At 48.0% G+C, this 23,369-nt stretch overlaps 1 protein-coding gene across 4 annotated transcripts in view; it reads right to left on the reverse strand.

Moving 5' to 3' along the window:
• Positions 1-23,369, reverse strand: part of DYM (dymeclin) — a 300,303-nt gene that overhangs the window by 91,253 nt on the left and 185,681 nt on the right. For all 4 annotated transcript variants that reach the window (XM_056138010.1, XM_056138009.1, XM_056138012.1 and 1 more), the window contains one exon: positions 16,865-16,967. In XM_056138010.1, the coding sequence (XP_055993985.1) occupies positions 16,865-16,967 (103 nt within the window). The remainder of the gene's footprint in view (positions 1-16,864; positions 16,968-23,369) is intronic.

A 23,369-nucleotide genomic window follows, 5' to 3' on the forward strand; every position in this document is an offset into this window, starting at 1 on the left:
TCAGGGATCACTCAGGGGTGGTTCCGGGGAATGGACCCGGGCCAGGCGCCTGCAAGGTGAGCCTCTCAGCTGCAGAGTCATTGCTCCAGCCCCTTAGAGGGGGATCTGAGGTGGCATCTCCACTCTAGGAGCAGTGCGAGCGTCTCTGTAAGCAGGGACCTTGTTTCTGCTGAGTGTCTCTTTAGAGGGAAAGAAGGGACACTTTTTTTTTTCTTTTTGGGTCACCCCTGGCGATGCACAGGGGTTCCTCCTGGCTCTGTACCCAGGAATTACTCCTGGCGATGCTCGGGGGACCATATGGGATGCTGGGGATCCAACCCGAGTTGGTTGTGTGCAAGGCAAACGCCCTACCCGTTGTGCTATCATCACTCCAGCCCAAGAAGGGACACTTTTTTACTGGCTCCTGGTGGCTGACGTGCTCTTGGTCGGCTGTGGAGTTTCCACATTACGAGAAGGAGTGCGGGCTGAAGGCGGGCATCACTCATCCGGGTATCCTGAACCAGCCTCTTTCCTCTACTGTGGGGCACAGTCTGATGGACAAAGGCGCCTGCTGAAGGGCCACGAGCTGAGACGGGCAGACAGGACGCCAGCCAGGGGGACATCGTAGAGCCTAAACTGACACCACACTCGTGGGCTGCCTGTTCGAGTGAAGGTGGCCTGGGCAGGACCTCGGGTGGAGTCGGCCTTCCCTTCCCAGCAGCCCGGCCCTCACACCTGAACGCACACCATCAGGGTCTGAAAACCAAGTAGCTCGAGGCATCGTCTCTGTAGGGAGAGTAATATTCAGTCCATTTCTGCAGAGAAGATGCTGGGACCCTTACATTAGACATGACACAACTGACAAGAAGGAAGGACACCTTCGTCCTGCCACTTGAGGTGGGATCTGCCCCGGCACTAAGATGGTCGCCGGCACAGTTACACAGGGCTGGAGAGACAGTGCAGTGAGCCGGGTGCTTGCCCCGCACCTGGCCAGCCCAAGTTCAATGCCCATATGGTGCCCCCGTGCCCCACCAGGAGCAATCCCGGAGATCAGAGCCAGGAGTAAGCCCTGAGCACTACCAGGTATGGCCCCAAAATAACAACAGTAAAAATACACTTACACAGCACGTCTTATACGCCAAATGTTAAACACTGCCCTAAGTGCTTTCTAAGCACCATCTCATTTAATTACCACGAAGATCCCACGCACAAGGTCTGATTGCTTTAATTTTTCTTATTTTTTGGCTTCTGGACCCCACCCAGCAGTGCTCAGGGCTTACTCCTGGCAGGGCATGGGGAAGTCTTATGGGGTGTCGGGACTGAGCTCAGGTCGGCTGCGTGCAAGGTGCTCGAGTTGGCCACTGTCCTATATCCCTGGCCCCAAGTTGTTAGTTAATAAACGAACAAAGGCCTGAGTTAAGGTCTAGGTCATGTGAAGGTTAAACTTTTTTTTTAAAATTTAAATTCCAAGGTTCATATTAGCTTTTTAGGGAGGGAAATTTAACAAAATACACACTAAAATTTATCATCTTGGAAAGGAGACAGGACAACAAGGTGTTGTTGCTGGTCCTACAAGAGGCCATGCTGGGTTAGTGCCCCGACCACCGCATATGGTTGCCTGAGTATGGCAAGCTTGGGGTCACTCTTGAGTATAGAGTCAGGAATAGCCCCTGAGCAATTCCGGGTGTGGTCTAAAACCTCTCTCTCTTTCTCATAATGCCGTTGTCAAACATAAATATAGTAATCCCTGAAAGGATCAAGTATCTAGTCGGTGTTCAGCCCTCTCAGTAGGTACAACATGTTTGGTTTCAAAAAGACTTTGCTTGAGGAGGTTCCAAATAAAGTCAACACAGTGAAATTGGTTTTTATTAAAGTCATGTTTCTCGGGACCAGGGGATGGTCAGATACCACAGTCAGGACACGTGCCTTGCATGGCGCGCACCTGGGCCCAATCCCTCTGGCCTCCCAAGCAAGCCTGGTGGCGCCCTGGGGGCCCCCAGCAGCCCCCCGCATGACAGGGGGTGCAGAGGCACCTCCTTCTACCTCACACGAACCCTCAGCCTCACTGAACAAGTATGCCTGGGAGGGGTCTCCTGAGCACCCCTTGGGAGCACCCCTAAAGCACTTACTTTCTTCTTTTTCATTGTAATTTTTCAGTTACAAGCCAGGTTATTTGTCCTATACGATTACCTGCGATTTTGGATGTTGGTGGTGGTTTTATGCTCTCATCCAGATATTTACAGAAATTGGTACTAGAATTTAGAGGCTTCATCAGATTAGGGGTGTGTGTGTGTGTGTGTGTGTGTGTGTGTGTGTGTGTAAGCAAAACAACTTCCTAATGGTGGCTGTTTGACAGCAAGTGGCCCACAAAGTCCAGTGGTCTCTTTGTCAGAGCCCTTCCCTTCATGCTTGGGTCACTATTGGTGAAGCTTTACAAACCTGCTGCCGTGCTATTATGTCCCAGTTGTTATCCTTAATAACTCTTCCTCCTCTAAAAAGGAACTTCTGGGGCTGGAGCAATAGCATAGCGGGTAGGGCGCTTAGCTTGCATGCGGCCAACCCGGGTTCGATTCCCAGCATCCCATATTGTTCCCTGAGCACCGCCAGGAGTAATTCCTGAGTGCATGAGCCAGGAGTAACCCCTGTGCATCACTGGGTGTGACACAAAAAGCAAAAAATATAAACAAAAAAAAATAAAAAGGAACATCTTCTCATGTATTATTTTGTCACTCACGCCATGGCTTTCTATGAGAGGCAGGGGATCAAATTCAATTCTTGTTCTTTTCAATTCTTGTTCCTTTGAGTAAAAACCTGGTTGCTAGGGTCGCTCAGTGCTGGATCACTGGGCTGGTCACTGTTTCCATGAGTTCAAAGGCCAGGAGTAGAAAGAACAGACAACTACACATACTGAAAACACAAAAGCTGAAATACCAATGTGAGCCCACACAAGCTCTTATTTCAACTCAAGATCAAAGGGTAACTTCGACTTTACATCTTCATATACTATTCCCACTGCCACTCACTGGGGTTCCCAAGACAAAGGGGTAAATTAATTAAAAAAAAAAAACAAACAAAAACCAAAAAACACAATTACTCATTTGTTATAAGCACCTGCACTTTGAAATAAGACTGCAAAGTTCCAACATGAATAAGATTAGTAAAAAGTTTTGTTTCATTTCTTCAGGCTGTGTCTATAAGGTACAAGAGATAAAAATCACAGGGGCTGGGGCAATAGTACAGCGGGGAGGGCGCTTGCTTTGCACATACCTGACCCAGGTTTGATCCCCAGAACCCTAAAGGGTCCCCTGAGTGCAGAGCCAAGAGTGAGCTCTGACACCACTGGGAGTGCCACCTCCCAAAAGTCCCACATGTCTGGTTGCGCTCTCAAAAGGATCTATGTTAGTCTGAACATATCACAGCTTTAGAGATTGCTCCGTAGAGACTGCTCTCCATTTTATGATGTTTTATCCAAGTTGCATGGATAATCCCTTGTATTCATTTCAGTTCTACTAGTAGAAATTTGGTGGTGGTGGTAACTGTGGTATTATAGGGATCTCGCTTTCTGTGGTGCTGAGGATGATACTGCAGAGCCAAGAACTGTGGTCAGTGATGGGGATCAAACCCGTGGCCTCAAGCATGCAAGACACAGGACCTACCACTGCCCCCTTGCCTGGGACATACATGCCAGTGACCTTATAGGATTCCCCTGGGTCTTTCCTCCTGTTTCCCATGAGTTCATCGCAATAAGCAGTAATGAAACCAGCAGGTTATCTCAGTGAGTGTTCCTGTTCTCTCCCGGCATGTTCTGAAATGATACCCATTAGCTCCCAGTAAGCTACAGGCAAACAGGAAGCTGATTCTACGGCTGCTACGTTACCCCTCCCCGTCCCTGTGACATGGCAGCTGCCCTGTACCTACACTGGCAGTAAGGCAGCCACTGTCACTGTCACCATCCTCCCACTGTTCATTGATTTGCTCGAGCGGGCCCAGTAATGTCTCCATTGTAAGACTTGTTACTGTGTTTGGCATATCAAATACGTCACGGGTAGCTTGCCAGGCTTTGCCATGCGGGCGAGATACTCTTGGTAGCTTGCCGGGCTCTCTGAGAGGGGTGGAGGAACCAAACCTGGGTCGGTCAGGTAGGCCACGTGCAAGGCAAACACCCTAGCCGCTGTCTATTGCTCCAGCCATTACATCTATATGTTCTATTACATCTTTATGTTTTTGGGAGGGGGGTAGGGAGCTCATACTCTAGGATGCTCAGGGGTTACTCCTGGCTCTGTGCTCAGAAATTACTCCTGGTGATGCTCAGGAGACCACACGGGGTACCCGAGATCAAGTGCCCTACCTGCTGTGCTAATGCTCCAGCCCCTCTATTCCATCTTCTGAACATCATTTAGTGGCAGTTCTACGAGTGAGAATATAGATGATGTCCATCTTTAATCTCACGCCTGGGCCTCTCCAGTTATTTGTGGCTGTCTCCAGTACACACAGGATGGGGAAACCACGATTCATGGACCAAATGATGTCTGTGGCCAATTTTTATACAACTTTTGAGATAAAAATAATTTTTATACTTCTAAAGGGTTGGGAAAAAAAAACATGAAGATCTGTATCTCAAGAATATGCAATTGATAGCACATGACCATGAAGTCTAAAATACCATGATCTGGGGCGAGTGGAGGCCACTTGCTCTGTGAGCCCCCCAGTTCGGCTGGTGTGGGGCTCCTGGGGAAAGCCCCTGGGCAGTTAAACCAGAAATAACTATGCGCTCTGTCTAGAAAGCCTTTGTTAGCCCCAATTCCAAGCAGAGCTCTCGGGCGGAGGACGAAGCTCCCGATTTTCTGAATTTCCTAACAGTCTTTTATACCTGCAACTCCGTTTGGGAGGCATAAAATCTTTGGCTCGCAGTAACTTAAGTATTACTCATTTAAAGAGCGCTGCCAAGAGGCGTGTGGACAATCTTGCGTCAGTAAGGATGACCCAGTCTCTGCACTGGAGATGACTTTTCATGTCTCCCCCTGTAACTCTGCAGCTTCACTAGAATATCTGCTGGCATTCCTTGTCCTGGGTCAACTTCCCAAGGCAGATGACACATTTTTCTTCTCTTTTCTTTTTCTGGCTAGAGGAATTAAAGCCAAGGGGACCGCGTGGGGTGCCAGGGATTGAACCTGGGCTGGCTGCGTGCAAGGGAAGCGCCTTTCCTGCTGCACGATGGCTCTGGCGCTTCCTGGGGTCTCTTGGCTCTGTTCTTCAACCCTTTTGCTTTGTTTGGGGGTGACACCTGGTAGTGCTCAGGGGTCCCTTCCCTACTCTGTGGCCCTATTTCTAGTGGCCTCATCTCAGGGAGGGGCGTGGTCCCGGAGCGAATGTTAGCGGTCACTCGGCCCGGAGGAACTGGGAACAGGGCTCGTGGGGAGCCCTCCACGTCCCACTTCCCTCTGCTTCCTGGGAGGGACCCCGCGACACCTGGCAGCTGCTGGGGATTCCCACCCGCCCTCTTGTGACTCTGGGTGTCATGCGGCCCCCTTGCCATCTGCTTCGCTATCAGCACAATGTCTGCTGAGATGCACCATCCGCTGGCGGGGGATGGACAGGGCGCTGAGGGCTCTACGGGCCCCTCTCGCAGACACTCTCCTCCCAAAGTCGATGCTGTCGCGGCTTCGGGTATGGCTTTTCGTCCCGGGCCTTCCACCCTGTGAGCCTGCGATGGAAAACCACTCAGAACTCTGAAAGGGCCTAGAAGCAGCCTTGGAAGCACAGGGTTCTAGGAAACAGGTCGGTATTTTTCCTTTTTTTAAAATTTTTTTTCTTTTTTTGGGCCACACCCAGCGATGCTCAGGGGTTACTCCTGGTTCACACACTCAGGAATTACCCCTGGCGGTGCTTGGGGGACCATACGGGATGCTGGGAATCGAATCTGGGTCGGCCGCATGCAAGGCAAACGCCCTATCCCTGGTGCCATCACTCCAGTCCAGTATTTTTCTTAACTATGAGTGAAGATTCGTGTATGTGTAAATATATTTACATTTTGCTATCTATAAATATCTGCCTCTAATCCTTCGGAAAAGGACACAGAGGCTGGAGAGGTAATACAAGGGGCTTCCTGTGCCTGCAACTGACTCCGTTTCTGTCCCCGGAATCCCACTAGGAGTGACCCCTGAGCCCGGATCCAGGAGCAGCCTGAGCACAGCTGGGTGTGGCCCACCCTACCGTCCCCTGTCCCCTGCCCCCAATGAGGGCATAAGGCCTTGAGTGACCCAGGCTTGCTGCTCTTTCACGTCTCCAGAGTCTAGAACATGGCACTGATGATCCGCGCGAGTGGGAAGCCCCCGAGCAAGGCCTACATGCTTCCTGGGCACCCACTGTATCCTCATGGATATCACAGAAATAGAAAAGCCAAAGCTAAGGAAATCCACCCCCCCAAAAAAAAAACCCAAACCAAAAAACAACCCGACTTTAATATACATTTTTCAAGTTAAGAGATATCAAAAGGCAGAACAGTGAACGAAGCTCTTCAAGTTTAACCTGGCTCAAAAATGAGGACAGAGGCCGGAGTGATAGTACAGCAAGTCGGGCACTTGTCTCGCATGTGGCTGACCCGGACTCTATCCCTGGTATCCCACATGGTCCCCCGAGCACCACCAGGACTGAGTCCCGAGTGTAGAGTCAGAGTCAGGGGTTAGCCCTGAGCACTGCCGGGTGTGGCCCCAAACTAACAAACAGCAGAACCTGCACCCAGCGGCTGGAGAGACGAAGGGGGTTAAAGACACTTGTCTGGCGGGCAGCTGACCCAGTTAGTTCGGAACCCAGAGCTAGAGGGCTAGCACAGAGGCTCTGAGTGGATGCCTTGCAGGCCCGTGGTCAGCAGTCCAGCATGGCTGGCGCCGGTAGCGCTGGCCCCCGTCATGATTCTGGGCACCACAGGCACTCGTGTGTGAGCACCACTGAAAGAGCTGTGCTCCCTGGGGAGCACTACAAGCCTACATGGTGTGTGACGATGGGAGCTAGGAAGTGGGGCCCCAAACTGGGGAGAGCACGGCCCGTGGCGTGTGACCCTCCGTCGCCACCACATGGAGGGCAGCGGGGAGAGAAAAGCTCTCGGGTTGCTCTCGACCACATGCTCTGGGACTCCTTGCCAGCCCCATCTGCTCGAGATACTGATACACAGGACCCAAGTCGCCCTTCCAGAATGCAGAACCTCACCAGGGCTCGAGCTCTCCCGGGACACGGTTCTGGTGGCTTCCCGTGGCCGGGAAGTGTCCCAGCAAACAGCAGGGGCTCACTCCCCGCAGGGGGGACGAGCCAGGGCGTGCCCACACTGGCTCAGCATGCACGGTCTCTGGGTGGCTGGTGCCACTGCTAAGCAGCGTGGCGGTGGGGACACAGAACCCTCCCAGCAGGCCGGGGGCGGGAAGGGCCGGGTGCCACGGCTACCAATAAAGCACGAGGGGCCGCTACTCTGGCTGGAATCCACTGACCAGCAGGAAACAGCGTCGAGAGAACAGATGCACCCTGGCTGCTAAAAGCCTGCGTAGTGGACTCGGAGCACAGCCTGAGCGAGAAGAGCCGTTCACCCCTCCCGCCGGTCACTCCCGGCCAGCACCACACAGGAAAGGGGAAGGGCCGCGTCTCCCAGCCGCCTGACCCCGGGCCGACACCTTGGCGAGAGTGTGCAGGTGACTCCCATGCGGGGAAAAGAAGTCAGTGCGCCTGCACCGTTACTAAAGGAGCAGGCTACGCGATTTCATTTCCGTGGCAACCACGAGCACATTTAAGGACAGAACCTTTAGGAGATGTCAGACGTCCAAAAAAGAACTGCTCTGTTGTATTAACAAATCGAGACACTCCATCAGGGAACACTTCAATCACAGAAGAACCTCTTGGTGGCTGCGTTGTCAAAGCACAAATTAACCTGCCTCTCTAGTTCTCAAGGTGTACGGTGCCTCACGACCCATCTCAGAAATTCAAATAACCTGCGAATAGCTTAAGGGGGGGTGGGCTGGGGAACGTAGGCCGCACTTTACCTTGCGGGATCGTCTGATACCCCACCCCCCACCACATCTCAATAAACTCTAATGGTTTCACATCCATTTTCTGCATTTATAAATATTCTTATGAGGAAGCTTAAAAATGTTTTTTTTCCAGAAATCTATACAAATCGGCGAAAAACAGACAGAACTGAGTTCTTGATACAATTTGTTTTCAGAAATTAAATCATCTAAGGAAAGAGTTGAATTTCCACTACACTATGAGTAAGATTACTGGGTATTTTTTTTCTTTTTCTTTTTGGCGGGTGGGGGAGTCTTATTTAGAGAAACTAAAGTGCCATTTATAAAATATTTGCAGCTTTGACTATAATCAACTGTAATAATAAGATAGATACCAGGCTCAAAAAAATTCTTTTCATTTAAGCCTCTTTTGTAATACTACTTTTTAATAACCCTCATAATAGCTGAATTAAAGGACCCCAACAGAAATCATTCATCCCACATAAAACAAACATTGCCTTTTCTTCTTAGCTTTGTTTTACAAGCTACATTATTTCCAGATGATGCTGGAGGGGACTATGGCTTCAAGAATTAGATGCTTAAGTAGACAGCTGTTTTCTATTTGCCATGTAAATCAAGGATATATCAAAGAAAATTCCTCGAGGAGACTTCTTTTCTTCTAACAGGAACTACAGGCTCAGGCAGAGAGAGAGAAAGGGAAAAACAATAAAAATCTGAGCAAACAACATTTAAATACGAGTTTCTTTTTAGAGTTAAGAAAATGTGGAGAATCTCAGGAAAAAAGTCTCATTACATTAGCTCTGCATACAAGCAGGTAAGAATTTTTTCACTCCCATGGGAAAGGGCAGAAAGAAATTATGATCACTAGTTTTCACAAATCTATCGCACATTGCTACTGACTTTAATATGGCTGGGTTTTTTTTTTCTCTGTATTCTTTAAACTTCACTGAGAAAGTTAATTAATCATTGCCAGACTTCAATGCAAATACATCCAATTTCCTTTTATAAGCCAGAGGAAGAAACATAAAAGTTAAGTATTTTTAATGACATATTTTTAAAAAATCCTTAATATTTTACCGTTCTTCATAAGAAAAGACAGGACAAATCTTTCTTCCTAGGACTAAAGAAAGGAGGAACACTTTTCCCCTCGAATGAGGTGTGATTTTTAAGAATGGAGCGATCAAACAAACAAACAAACAAAACCCTCCAGCTTAAAGACTGTTCTCAAGCACATTCTCAGAACATTTTTGGAACTTTTAGTTCAGAACTGCCTCCAAAGCCAACTTTTAATACAACCAAGAACATTGGTCTGATGATGTGAATGCAGGGCCTGGTTTTTAATTAGGGGTGGGGGAAGATCGGGGTAGGAATGGGGTGGGGGCAATTACTTGCTTGCGACAGAATTTATTTATTTGAACTTTAACATCAATTGGAGTAAAGAAGAAACTGGGCCTAAACGATGTGAGAGACTTCGAATCCGAGTTCAGAGCAGCTGGCTCTACAAGTATTTACCACTACCGCCACAAAACCGGGTTTCTGACTTCTCCTCCCCATTCGTTCCTAAATTATGAAAGCATATTATAAAGACCTTGATTAAAATGTCGTGACTCTGGAGCAGAGAAGACAAGGGGTGACTTGGAGTATAGCAAGGTTCTTGGAACAAAGGAAAGAAGCCACCTGGAAAGGCAGGAATGGGGGCTAGAGTACAGGAGAGAAGGCGCTCGCCTTGCATGGGGGGGTCAGCCTGGTTCAGATCCCTGCCACCGCATCTGTCCCTTGAGAATAGCCAGGCATGAATCCTGAGGGGCCCCAACGCCGACCTCCCCTCAAAAAGGCAGGGATGTATCTTGGCAGCAGGGGATGCAAATGGAAAAGAGCCCCGATGGTCAAACTTGAAATTCAACTTTGAACAAATGCACCCCGCCCTCCCCGTGTCCCTTCCACCACATCAACAAAGACCCTGGGAGAGGTGGGGGCGCTCCATCTTACCCCTGCAGAAGTCTGTCAATACATACAGAAGGAACGGGACAAGCAGACGGCCCTCAGGCACTGCTTTCGGCACCAGTGATGCTAAATTGTGTGCTTAAAAAAACAAACTCAGAAAACAGAACACTGACATTGTCTCAAGGAGTATTTCCAAATCATACAGTAACAGTGCCAGACAGATAAGGGGGGGGGAAGAGGGAGGAGTACCCGCCTTGCAGGTGATCAACCCATCTCAACCCCCCTGGCACCACTCAGGCGCCCACATACCCCCAGCACCACCACCAGGAGTGATCCCCAGCCCCCCTACCCCCCACACCCAACGAAACCAAACCAACACCACACACAGTCCGTGACGATAGAAATGAGCATGCTTAAGTGAAGCAGCCCAGCGGACATCGCCCCAGTGCAGGTAGCCAGGTAAGGCCAAGTATCGCCGGACACACAGGTATCAAGTCTTCCCAGGGCAGGCACTGAGGGGCTGTGGGAGTCGTGGGGCCCATCACTCGAGTCAAAACAAAAGGCCAGGCCTTCAGCTCTCCGCGTAAAACCGCCTGCCTCAGACACTTTAGGGTCACAAGAGGGGTTCGTGCACTCAAAAAAAGTAAACAAACAAAAAACCCAAAACGCGGCATCTCTGAAGTCGCTTGTCAGCCGCGCTTTCTCTCCTGACTGCCCTCTCGGATGCCCTGTCCACCGGTGCTTGCCTTCTGGTCTCTTGCCCTCCTGCCCTGCTAGGCAGAAGTCTCACAAACTCCGAGGTCACATCACTCCAGCTAGAATGAACCCTCAACGTAATTCAAAGGTGACGACGTCTAAAAGGGACTTGTGGCAATGACGAAGCTCAGGTTTAACTTCCTGAACAGGGCAGCTGTGACTTGCTCCCCCACGTCACAGGAATGCCCACTGCTCCACGCCAGCGCCACAGAGAAGCCTCTGTGAAGAGCTCACTGGATGGCCTGTCGGGAGAAGAAGTCACAGCCCATACAGGTATACTGTACAACAAAGGACTAAAAATGATTTTTAGTATCGCCCTACATGGGAATTACCATGAACTTGAATCCCAAAGGGAATTTGAGATTTGAATTAAAGAGCGAATATGGACGAGGGGTCTCAGAGTGAAAGGGGGAGGGCGGGCAGGGGAAACCCCACCCCCAACTAAAGTCTGCTGCCATATGCAATTAGGTCAGAATACACCATGATCTATTATGAAGGAACCAAATGTCTAAAAGCAGATTTAAAACCTAGACAAGAAACAAAAGCTGAAACACTATTAATAGCTATCAACTCAAACATGAGTTACATAACGTATTCCAAAGTTCATTAGAGAGCCGGATGGTAATGAAATGCAATCGGCATGTGAGCAAAATAAATCTCAAATACACGATTTTTCTCTTTATGAAATTACAATTTAAGATTATAAACAAGTTAAGTAGAGACTGCTCACTCTCGTTTGTTTAGACTTTTAAAAAAGCCCGACTACCTCAAGTATGAAATAATTGATGCTGACATACAGACAATGCAAATATTAATAGGAAAATTAAACACTGTGTCTGGAAAATTGCATTTGTCCTAGGAAAATGTTCCGACAATTTAAGCTAAAAGTCACACAGATGATTTCATGATTTAGGTCTAAGGCTGTTTTTAAGAAATTTAGGACACCTGGGCCAGAGCGACAGTACAGCGGGTAGGGCGTTTGTCTTGCAGGCAGCCGACCCGGGTTTGAGCCCCGGCATCCCAGCTGGTCCCCCGAGCACCATCGGGAGTAATTCCTGAGTGCAGACCTAGGAGTAACCCCTGAGCATCACCGGGTGTGACCCCAAAAGCCAAATAACTAATTAAATAAATAAATTTTAGGACGCCTGTCAAAGCTTAGCGATGTGCACCGCTGGGGCTTCACCCTTATTAACCAGTTAGTAAACAGCCTCCTCCTCCCTGTCTGGTTGGGGGCCACATCCAGCAGAGCTGTGGGGCCACTCTGGCTTTGTGTCAGGGGGCCACGCTGTGCTGGGAACTGAGCCGGGGTTTCCTACTACATGCACAGAGTGTGCTTGGGCCACTGAACCACGGATCACTTTACTCTTTAAAAAAAAAAACTAAAAGGTAAAGGTAAAGGCCCTCCCGTTGATCGTCGATTTGCTCGAGCGGGCCCAGTAACGTCTCCATTGGAGACTTTGTTGTTACTGTGTCTGGCATATCGAATACTCTTGGTAGCTTGCCGGGCTCTCTGAGAGGGGTGGAGGAATCGAACTCGGGTCTGCCATGTTGGCTGCTTGTAAGGCGAACGCCCTACCCGCTGTGCTGTAGGGCGTTCGCCTTACAAGCGGCCAACATGGCCGACCCGAGTTCGATTCCTCCGTCCCTCTCGGAGAGCCCAGCAAGCTACCGAGAGTATTCGATATGCCAAACACAGTAAAAAAAAAACTAGAATGCAAGAAATTTATGTCTTTAACATGCATTCAGTTTTATTCTGATGGAGAGGACTAATGCAAAACGATTACTGTGTGTTTGTGTGTGTGTGTGTGCGCGCGCGTGCACGCAATGACTGTAGGTGTGATGACTGTGTGTGCAATCGTAACACCCTCTGGCTCTAACATATTTTTCCTTGTTGCTACCATCGTTACTGGGGCAGGGTGGGGGAGAGGTGACCAAGAGGTGCCTGGGGGTCCTAGGGTACGGGAAATAAAGCCAGGCCTCACCTGAGATGAGTTAAAACAATGGAAACACAGGAATGGATGGTGTCCTTTCTCTGGGCTGTCAAATCCATGGCCTCTGGGCCGGCCCACTGCGGACAGGAGAGGAGCCAGGGAGGGCCCGGGTGCCTTCCACCATGAACACCCGCTGCAGCTATCTCTACTCAGTCTGGTGCTTGCACTTTTGGACCAGGGTCTTTTTGCTTTTCACCTTTGCACCTGCTGTTCAGAGTTAGTTCTTTGGAAAGACTCAAAAGCTCTTTGAAGATCAAAGGGAAACATAACTCGGTTCCTTAGAGTTCCACCTGGAATAAAAATCTCCTCCTCTGAAAATAGTCACTGAGATGGACTGCTAGGAATTAGGGAAACAACGGCTTCTAAGACACTGTGACCCTCTTTACGAATTTAAAACCACAGTTGCAGTTGAATAAGCAACTCTAACCGATCCTTTTATTATGTTCCATTTCTTGTATCTTGTCTAGGGCCAACGCTGTCTGAGCTGTTGATTCTTATTTTTACAAAGACTGTTTAAAGAGTCTCCTTTTACGAATGTCCTGGTCCATTAGTCACTGTGCTGACTTTTATGAGGTCTTGATAGAAAGACACCAAAGCACAGCCAGCTCCGTGGGGCTTCGTGGGCTGCCCCTTGGAGTTTGCAGTGCTCCGGGGCCCTCCCGACGTGTCTACAATTCCTGTGTTAGTTCCCCTGAGCCAAGGGGACAGTGCCTCATTATCAAGAACTTGGCGGAGGGTTCCCGAGATATGCATACAAACATGGTTGTACCGAGCTGCTTATACTTATGTTTTTATAGTTGCGTTTTGCTTACTAGGTCGTTACTCAATTGATTTTGTGAATTTTACAGCAGAATGAGAATAAACATTTTCTGAATAAACTGAGAAACCTCTAGATAGACTGAGAGACCTCTATGTATTGCAGGCAAGAGGAAAACATGACCCGGTTTCAAAGTACTTATACAAACTCTCTGCTAAAGTATACCTCAGGGGATCCACCGAAACATTCAAGACCCTTTGCTTTTCCTCTTCCATCTTTAACAAACAAATGGCCCACAGCATTAGTCCAAGACGCAGGATTTCATGTGGCTGTTGGCAAGAACACTTCTGAAAACTTTCTGGGGAAGCAGGAGGGAGGGACATATTTTATTTTCCCAGTTCACGGCCAGTTTGCAAGGACGGCTAAGAGAGCAGGGCTTCAAATGTGTAATCACACAAAGTGTTATGGGCCTGGGGAATGACCACGGGGACGCTCACTATCAGGGGTAGACAGACGGCGGGGCAGTGCTGACTCTCCAGGCTCCTGTTTTCCTCAGTCACCTTTTAGATCACTGGCTGGAGCGAGCCCCAGCCGCCGTCGCTACCACTGACCCGTCATCACACTCGCACTTCAATCAAGTCCCAGGGAAGACGGCAAGATTCAACGTCACGAACCCACAGGGAAAATGACACAAATGTCCGATGGCAGGTTCCAAATGAAACTTCCTAAAGAAAGGAAGATGCTTACTTAAAATTCATCTTTACTACGTGAAAGTTTCATGCACGACCCTAAGAACCGTAAAAAGTTTAACAGTCGAATTCAATACATCTGTTGCAAGCTCAATTGTCCTTTCAATGCAAGTAGTATTATTACCGTTTTAAAAAACAAACCATCAGTTTTCTGGCCTTTGATGCCTCAGAAGTGTCGCAGGACTGTGCAGTTGGCACTATGTGGAAGATGCAGGTACTCCAGCTGGCTCGGGGGATTATCAAACCCATCAACTCAGTTTTTTATCTTTTGGGGGATAAATGAAGTAGGGATCTTACATAAATCAAGGTGATAATTATATAAAAGTCACAAAACTGGAGCGAGAGAGATAGAATAGCACATGGTCAGCCCAGGTTTGATCTCTGGCATCCCATTTGTGCCCCAGGCTCTGCCAGGAGTGACCCCGAGTCAGGTGGAGGCCCTGGTCACTGACGGGTGGTGCAAAAACCAAACCGAAACCAAAGGAAACTCACAAAACATGCAGAGATAAACACTCATTCCCATACTATTCTGGCCCAGACAGAAAGAAATTTTGTGTGTGCAGTATGTTTGGGGTGTGTGTGTGTGTGTGTGTGAAGTGTGTATAGTGTGTGTGTGTGTGTGTCTGCAGGAGGTGGTGACGATGGGCCATCCCTGGCAGGTGAGCTATTCCTGGCCCTGATCAGGAGTGATCCCCGGTGGGAGGGGAGACCCTAAGCGTGGTCGGGGACTGACACGAGCCAGAGGTGCATGCAAGGCAAGTGCCCACCTCCTGTACTATCTCTCAGGGCTTATTTCTTTTCCGCAGAGTAAAAGGACTCTGGAAATTGGGGTGACAAGCTGAAACTTCATACAGCCAGCAGCCAGACAGATACACAGACTCACACACACACACAGACAGACAGAAGTGACACCGTGCAGGCGAGGCCGTACGCAGTACTCTGGGCATCAGCAGCTATTACCTACAGGGGCTGCCACCAGGCTTTATCAGCACCAGGAAGAAGAAAAGGAAGACACATCACAGGGAGCTGGCCAAACAAATCCGGCGGTACACACGGCCACGACCAACTCTCAGACTGTATTTCTCAAACCGTTTCACTAGGTGCTGCCTGCATAAAGCCAATTTGGCAAGGTCCTTATGACAGGAATGAACGGCCTGCGTGACTTAAGACAAGAACGCTCTTGGGACTGGACCCCGGCCCCCGCCCCGGCTTTGCCTCTCTGCCTGCCATCCAAGCCCCATTCCAAAACTTATGAAGAAATCCCACTTGACAAGCACTGTCTCGGGAACTCCCAAGGCGCCCTTCCCGTTATTCTGCAATGCTCATTGCTGCCCTGCTCCACCCCTGCTGCTCCTGCGGCCGGTGCTGACCCGTCCCCTCTAGAAAGAGGATGGGACAAAGGTGGCAGGACAGCACCGTCTGCTGCTGACTAGGGTGGCGAGACTAGAGTGGCCGGCTGACCTGAAGCAGGGGCCAACAGCGGCTCCTTGCCAGGAACCAGAACAGGGCCTGTGGGCCTCGGCGTGGGGGAGCGGGGTGCTCTGAAGGGAGGAGGCCTGGCTGAGAGCGAGTGGCATCAGCAGTGGGGAAAGGAAGCAAAACCCAGCAGAGGAGGAGAGGGAGAGAGAGGAGGCCACACTGGGACCAGTGACCTTCCCCCCCCAGGTCCATCCTCGGCAGCACTCGGCTGGACTGTGCTGGCATCCCCTGGAAGGAAACTTCGCACAGCTTCTGTCAATCCCCCGTGCTTCGATTCAATTAAGAGTGCATTTCCTGACTAAGGTAATAAGGTTCGTAATTATGAATGATTAATAATTACAGCTTTAGAGTTGACTCTCTTCAATCTCCTGTTTAATAATTCTTCTTGAAAAGATTTCCCCTTGATTCAAGATGTCGCTTTTTTATTTGCAGACTGGAGCTTTCTCGGACACCGAGATCACAGTGAGATCTTGAGGACACTGCTGTTAATGAACTTAGCAATTAAAGAAAAATCTCTTTAGAGAGAGAACAAAAGGGATTGCCCTGCCACAGAGGCAGGGTGGGGGGTGGGAGGGATACTGGAATCCGTGGTGGTGGGAAATGGGCACTGGTGGAGGGATGGGTATTTGATCATTGTATAACTGAAACCCAAGCACAAAAATTTGTAAGTCTACAACTGTACCTCAAGATGTATCACTAATAAAAATTAAAAAGAAAAGAAAAATCTCTTTATACATAGGCAATTTACCATTTTAATTTTACGCATATGTTTACAAAAATAAAATGACAATAAAATGCAGTTACTTTTTTGCTTTTTGGGTCACACCCAGCAATGCTCAGGGGTCACTCCTGGTTCTGTACTCAACTTCTGGTTGTGTTCTGGGACCATACGGGGTGCCAGGGACTGAACCTGGGTGGGCCGCATGGAAGGCAAACGTGCTCTCCACTGCACTATCACTATGGCCCTGCAGTTCCTTTTTGTCATTTACTGTTTCCCCTTTTGGAAAAAAAATATTGTTTTTAAAAATTTTATTAAAGTGCCATGACTTACGAAGTTGTTCATAGCTGAATGTTAGATATGAAATATCCAGACACCAATCCCACTGCCAGTGTCAGCTTCCCGCCACCAGTGTCCCCAGGTTCCCTCCCGCCCATACAAAAGGAGAACCTTATGCACCGCATAAGGCTGCTACTTACATAATCTGGTAGAGGGACATCATTGGAACTCAAGGAACCTCTTAACGACTGTGTGGCTTGTTCCAGAACTTTGTTGTGTTTTTTGGACAGCAGGGAAAACAAACTGAAAAGCAGACAAACAAGTATGTTAACGTCCAATCACATGAACAAGAACCAACCGCTCCTCTCTCAGATCTTAGACGGTTCCGCAAAAGTTGATTATTAGGAAATATATTTGCTCATGCCCGTGTTAACAGCAAGATTAACAATACACAGAACAATCAATCCATTAAAAAATTATGGTATTTAACAAGTTAAAAGTTTATTTCCAACAGGGGTGGGAAACACTGCTGTGAGAACAGAGAGAGAAGTGGGCAGATGGAGGAAGCCTGGAATATACCTGGGCTCAGAGAGACTCATCCCCTAGACGTGATCCAAAATCAAATCGGTTTCTCATCGTTCATAAAGGTGAGTTTGATTAGATGATTTCTCTAGTCCAATCTGTGAATTATAGCTTTACACTCTTAAAAAAGAGTGAAACATGCCTGATTTTGCCACAAAATCATCATACTCTTATTTAATACTAACTGCATTAATCTTTATATAAGTTTCATATAATGATGACAGCCCATGTTTTGCTAAAAAAGGTGTGGGGTGGGGGGGGGGTAAAACCTATAACTTTTTATACACTGAAACAGGCAACACATGGTAAGATTTGTTTCTAATGATGGTCTGTACTGAACAAGTCTCCTGCTACAAACAATTAAAAACTGGCTGGAACTATTAGAAAAAAACCAACTTTTTCAGAGGTGCAACCCCAACTCGAGCACAGGATTCTGCTCTCCAGAGGAGGGCAGCCCCTCCTGGGTTCCTGACGGTGTGTGGGGCCGAGCCCGAGAGGGGCAGTGGCTGGCAGTGGCACTGAGCTGAGAAGACGAGGGGCGTGAGGGGGACTGAGCTGTTGGGGCGACTGGAAATCTCAGGGCAGAGTCTCAGTCTGGAGGGAAAGGTGACATCTGTCCAAGGAGGCTCCTGGCGAGCCGCTAAGCTGTCCTGTCCAGCAAGAGAGCCCAGGAAGCAGGCTGCAAACTGGCAAAAGCGTCAGGAAGAGGCAGACCCGTGAAAGGACACTGACAGTAGGGGCCTGAAGTTGGGGAGACTGCACCCGGCGTGAGAGAGGGGCATTTGGCCGAATCTTCGGGAAAGCCAGGGCTTACGGTTCCGAAACCAGAGTGAAGATGGCTCTAGGGTACACCTGATGTGATTTTCAAAGGGAAAAAAAGCTCATTTACATTAATTATAAATGGACGAAGTCTGCCCAAGTAAGGGGGCAGAGATATCTGAACTGAAAAAGCTAAGACTACGCTATTTACCAAAGTCACTTATAAGTTTAAAAGCGCAGATAAATTAACAGTAAAATCACGTACACACACACACACACAAGCACACACACAAACACACATGCACACACACGCATACAGATACCACCCCCCCCCCCCCCATATCTATGTAAGTACTAATCATAAGAAAGCTGGAGCGGCAATTAGAATGGCTTAAGAACAGAATACCTCTATTAAAAATAGATTTTATAATGATGGAAAAGTCAACTCAGGGCTAGAGAGGCAGTGCAAAGGACGGGGGCACGTGTTTTGCATGCGATAGTCCTGGGTTTGGGTTTCAACCCCCACTTAGCACTGCAGAGTCCCCAGAGCGTCACTGGCAGTGACTCCAGAGCACTGAGCTACGAGCAACCTTCTAGCAAGGCCAGCAACTTCCCAGACAAAAACCCCAAAGTCAATTCATCTGGGAGAAAGGTCATAAATGTGTGCCTGTCTACCAACAGAGCTTCACCTATGCACGAAATATGATGCTATTAACTCTATTGCAGCTAGGAAACAAAGAATGTCCTCTTGGTCTCTTAAAACTAAGGCAAGTCTGATGCTTTTTTCAGAAAAATCTGAGGTGAAAGGGGCTGGAGAGACGGTACAACGGCACCCCATATAGTCCTCCGAGCCCCACCAGGAATGATCCCTGAACAGAGCCAAGAGCAAGCCCTGAGCACAGCTGTGTGTGGCCTCTCGTCCCACCCCAAACTTTTGAGGTATAAGCTATAGAATATTCTTAAATGCTAAATATATTAGCATCGAGTGTTTCTTAGTGATGCTCTTAGACAAAGAACACTGATTTGAATACAACGCACACAAGTCTCTAATTATCTCCAACAGAGTACTTCAGATACTTCAAGTACTGTACGTGAGACGCTTCAGGGGTCTCTCTCCACACAGTGCACTAGCAGCTCGTCAAATGCTCAAGAAACAGGGCTTCTGAGGACTCTTCCAAATGGTTTGTTTCCCCCTCCTTTTATTGAGGTACTATGATATACAACGCTGTTAACGACAGTTTTATGCACACATCGTTCCAACGCCCACACCCCTCCGCAGAGCCCTCTTCCCCCCACCAATGTTCCAAGACCCAAAGTTTTAGCCGACAGTATCTGTGACATTCTTTTTTTCCCACAGCTTTTACTGTCAATGCTAGATGTGGCATAAAGGAAGTATGACAGAGGTGATGAATATTCTCTAAATCTACACTCGCAAAAAACAGGAAGAAAAATAAGTGAAAGTATTACAGAATAAATGTGAAATAATGCTAGCGAGAGGTGCTGAACTTAGGTCGAGATTCCTTTGAAATGGAACAGTTCAACAAAGTTTCTATGAAGGCGATCACCCTTAGTCAAAGAAAGGTCTACTTGCACGAGACGCGGGAAGCCATTTCCAGAAGTGAGCCCGGACCGTGAGGAGCCTGCACGGGAGGGGCGGGAAGGGGCGCTGGGTGAGGTGAGGCTGGGGAAGGGGAGCGGGGATTTGTTAGATGCTGAATAGTTGCTGGGAGGGTGGGAGCATTTTCCATGACCCTTCCCTTTCTCTGCTTTCTCCACTTGAGGTGCAGTTTCGCTTTTCCACTTAGAGTTAAAAGTAATGAAGACTTTTATTTTGAGCCATCACACTTTCTACTCACTCCCGTGACCCACCGGTACCGACTGCCACCAGTTTACTGAACATGATTCCAGAGATGCTACATACATCCAGGCATGTCTATGAATATCTCACACACACACACACACACACACACACACACACACACACACACACACACACACACCCCGACTGCCACAGTTTACTGAATACGATTCCAGAGATGCTACACACATTCAGACATGACTATGAATGTATCACACAGACACAGACACACACACACCCCTTTGGAAATTCCATGAACGAGGTGCTATTCTGCCCTCTCATTCACCACGTCCTCTGTTCAACATTTACCCAATGCCCACTACTCGGTACCTCAGCAGACAAACAGGCAACAACCTATAGTTAATCATTGCAAATGCTTCCAGATTTTCTATTATAAATAGTGCTTCAGCGAACACTCTTGAACATAACATTTAGCACACATGAGACTATTGGTAGACTAACTTGAAGTAAAACTGCAGAGCAAACAAATACCTGAACATAAAACTGAACTGCAGGAGGCGAATACATATTTCAGTGTATAAGGGATTTTGTAGGCGATTAAAAAAAACAGTTAAAAGAACATGTCTGGATAATGTAAAAGCTTGAAACGCATAGGAGGGAGTTTACTCAGAGTCTTCTAATTTTAATACATTTTCTGTAATAAATGGAATTTCAAACTTTTCTGCTGCTGATAGAACTTCGGTGATGGATTCTAACATGGCCACGAAATGGACACTCAAATGGGAAAGGAAAGCAAAAGATCCACGGGAAAAAGTGGGGCTCTTCCTTCTGGAAAACAGTATGGACGATTCTTGGGCTCTTCCTTCTGGAAAACAGTATGGACGATTCTCAAAAAATTAGAAATTGAGCTCCCATTTGACCCAGCAATACCACTCCTGGGAATATATCCCAGAGAGGCAAAAATGTATAGTCGAAGTGACATCTGCACTTGTTTGTTCATTGCAGCCCTCTTTACAATAGCCAGAAACTGGAAGAAACCTGAATGCCCAAGAACAGATGACTGGTTAAAGAAACTTTGGTACATCTACACAATGGAGTACTATGTAGCTCTTAGAAAAGATGAAGTCATGAAATTTACATACAAGTGGTACAATATGGAAAGTATCATGCTAAGCGAAATGAGTCAGAAAGAGAGGGATAGACATAGAAAGATTGCATTCATCTGGGGGATATAAAGTAACAAAGTATGAGATTAATACCCAAGAATAGCTGAGATCAGCACCAGGAGGATTACTCCATAACTTAGAGGCCAGCTGGGTATCCTAGAGGAAAGGGCAGTTCAGATAGAGAAGGGAGCACCAAATAAAGGATGTTTGGAGGATCCTCCCAGGAGGGGAGATGCATGTCGAAAGTAGACTATGGACTGAACATGTTTGCCACTCAATGCCTCTTTTGCAGACCACAACACCCAAAAGGAGAGAGAGAACACAGGGGATTGCCCTGCCACAGAGACAGGGGGGATGGGGGGATGGGGGTGGGAGGGATATTATCCATGGTGGTGGAAAATGGGCACTGGTGGAGGGATGGGTATCTGATCATTGTATAATTGAAACCAAAGCACAAAAAATTGTAAATCTACAACTTAAAAAAAAATAAAATAAAATAAAGGGAAAAAAAAAGTGGGGCTCTTGGCGGGAATAAGAGGGAGGCCATCGCGCACTTGGCTTCAACCAACACTGAACCACGAGAACCCAAGGGTGCGCCTTCAGAGAAGTACAGCGGAAGCAATGCATGGACGCAACGGCCATCGCCAACCTGAGAACAGGATGAAATGTATCCTAGGAGTTGAAGCAATAGGCAACAGAAATGTAGGGAAGAGAAGATTACCAACAACACAGAACCAACCTTCCTTCCTTCCTTCCTTCCTTCCTTCCTTCCTTCCTTCCTTCCTTCCTTCCTTCCTTCCATCCTCCCCTCCCCTCCCCTCCCCTCCCCTCCCCTCCCCTCCCCTCCCCTCCCTCCTGGGAAGAGAAGACTAACAATAACAAGAACCAGCTTACCTTAGTACCTTCCCTCCCGCCTCCCTCCTCCACTCAAGTCTTGGGAAGAAAAGGCTAGCAATAAGACAAAACTCCTCCCTCCCCCCTTTCCAGTAAACTTCAATCTATTACATTCTTCAGGTTTTTCGGGCCTAATGTTCAAAGGGTCCTTTCCTGAGTGTGGTTTCTGCCACCTGGCGAGGGGTCATGACAGCTGGCTGACGTGGGAATAGATGATTTCAGGTTTTTCACTTCTGGTTTTTTATCATGACCAAGAACCAGAGAAATTCACATTGTAATTCTATGATTCTACTACTGCTGTGATTCCACTAGTTAATACTTTTTTTATGGAGCGTTCAACTTCCATCTCTCTACTCCAAATTGTAATTTTTGGTATTCATTTGGCATTTTTAAGGAAAAAGAAGCTAAATTAAATAAGACAACTTGCAAATTACTAAGGAAAGTAACCTTTTCACTGCAGGTAGTGGCCCTAGTCTGATGCCAGCCAGAGAAAGCGAAGACCCAGAATGCCTCTATGTAAAGGGGAAATTCTGATTTTAAAAAATAAGTGGAATTCTTCTGGGTGCCTACTTCCAGGACCAAGAAGAGTCATCCAAAAGGGCACTGCACACCATTACTCATCACAGCACTTGGTACAACAGCTAAGAGATGGAATCAACCTAAGTGTCCACTGGCACAAGAGTGGATTACGAAGGTGTGTTCATATACACAATGGAATACCATGCAGCTGCAAAGAACAACAAAACCATGCAATTCACTGCATCTTGGACAGAACTAGTGGAAATCATATTAAGTGAAAGAAGGACAAACACAGGACGACCTCACTAATCTGCAATATGTAGAAAAACTGGACACAAGAGGATGACTGTATCACTCGATCCTGAAACACAGGAAGGAGAAGGACAGAGAGGGAAAGAAACTGAGGGGGTTAGCAAGGAGCAGCAGACAGGAAGTAAGGAGGGGCAGGGATCAGGGGCCGGGCCGGCTGGTGGTATGAGCGGTCCAGCCATATCCAAACAACACTGAAGGCAGGGGATCCAAACCACCACGGCCAAACTTCAAGCTGTGCAGTGGGGAGGCACTGGCCCGTGGGAAACTGGAGGGGAGAACGGGTAAGACGGTGAGGCTGCCAGCCTCATGCACGTCTCTGAATCCCTTGGCCCATCACGGCTGCCTTCGCTAAAAAGCCAAACTGTGTACGACACTGTTGAAAGAAATGAAAGATATAAGGGAATGGAAACCAAAAAAGACAAGTGAAATCCACTTTCAAGCATGCTTACTACTACTTCAGCCAGGACACAGCTGCAAGACTACAGCGTTTAAGTAGGAAAAAAACGCTTCGTTTTCCTTGGTGAATGCGACCCACGGAGCGGCTTGACAACGAGTAACTGAAAACCACCCGAATCCTGAAGGATGGAAGGAGCAAATAAAATGCTGAATGTCTGCACAATGTCAATGGATAAATCTCAAAACAAACACATGAGA

This window comes from Sorex fumeus, unplaced genomic scaffold (assembly GCF_029834395.1).
Source record: "Sorex fumeus unplaced genomic scaffold, SorFum_2.1 ptg000128l, whole genome shotgun sequence".
NCBI classification, from domain to species: domain Eukaryota; kingdom Metazoa; phylum Chordata; class Mammalia; order Eulipotyphla; family Soricidae; genus Sorex; species Sorex fumeus.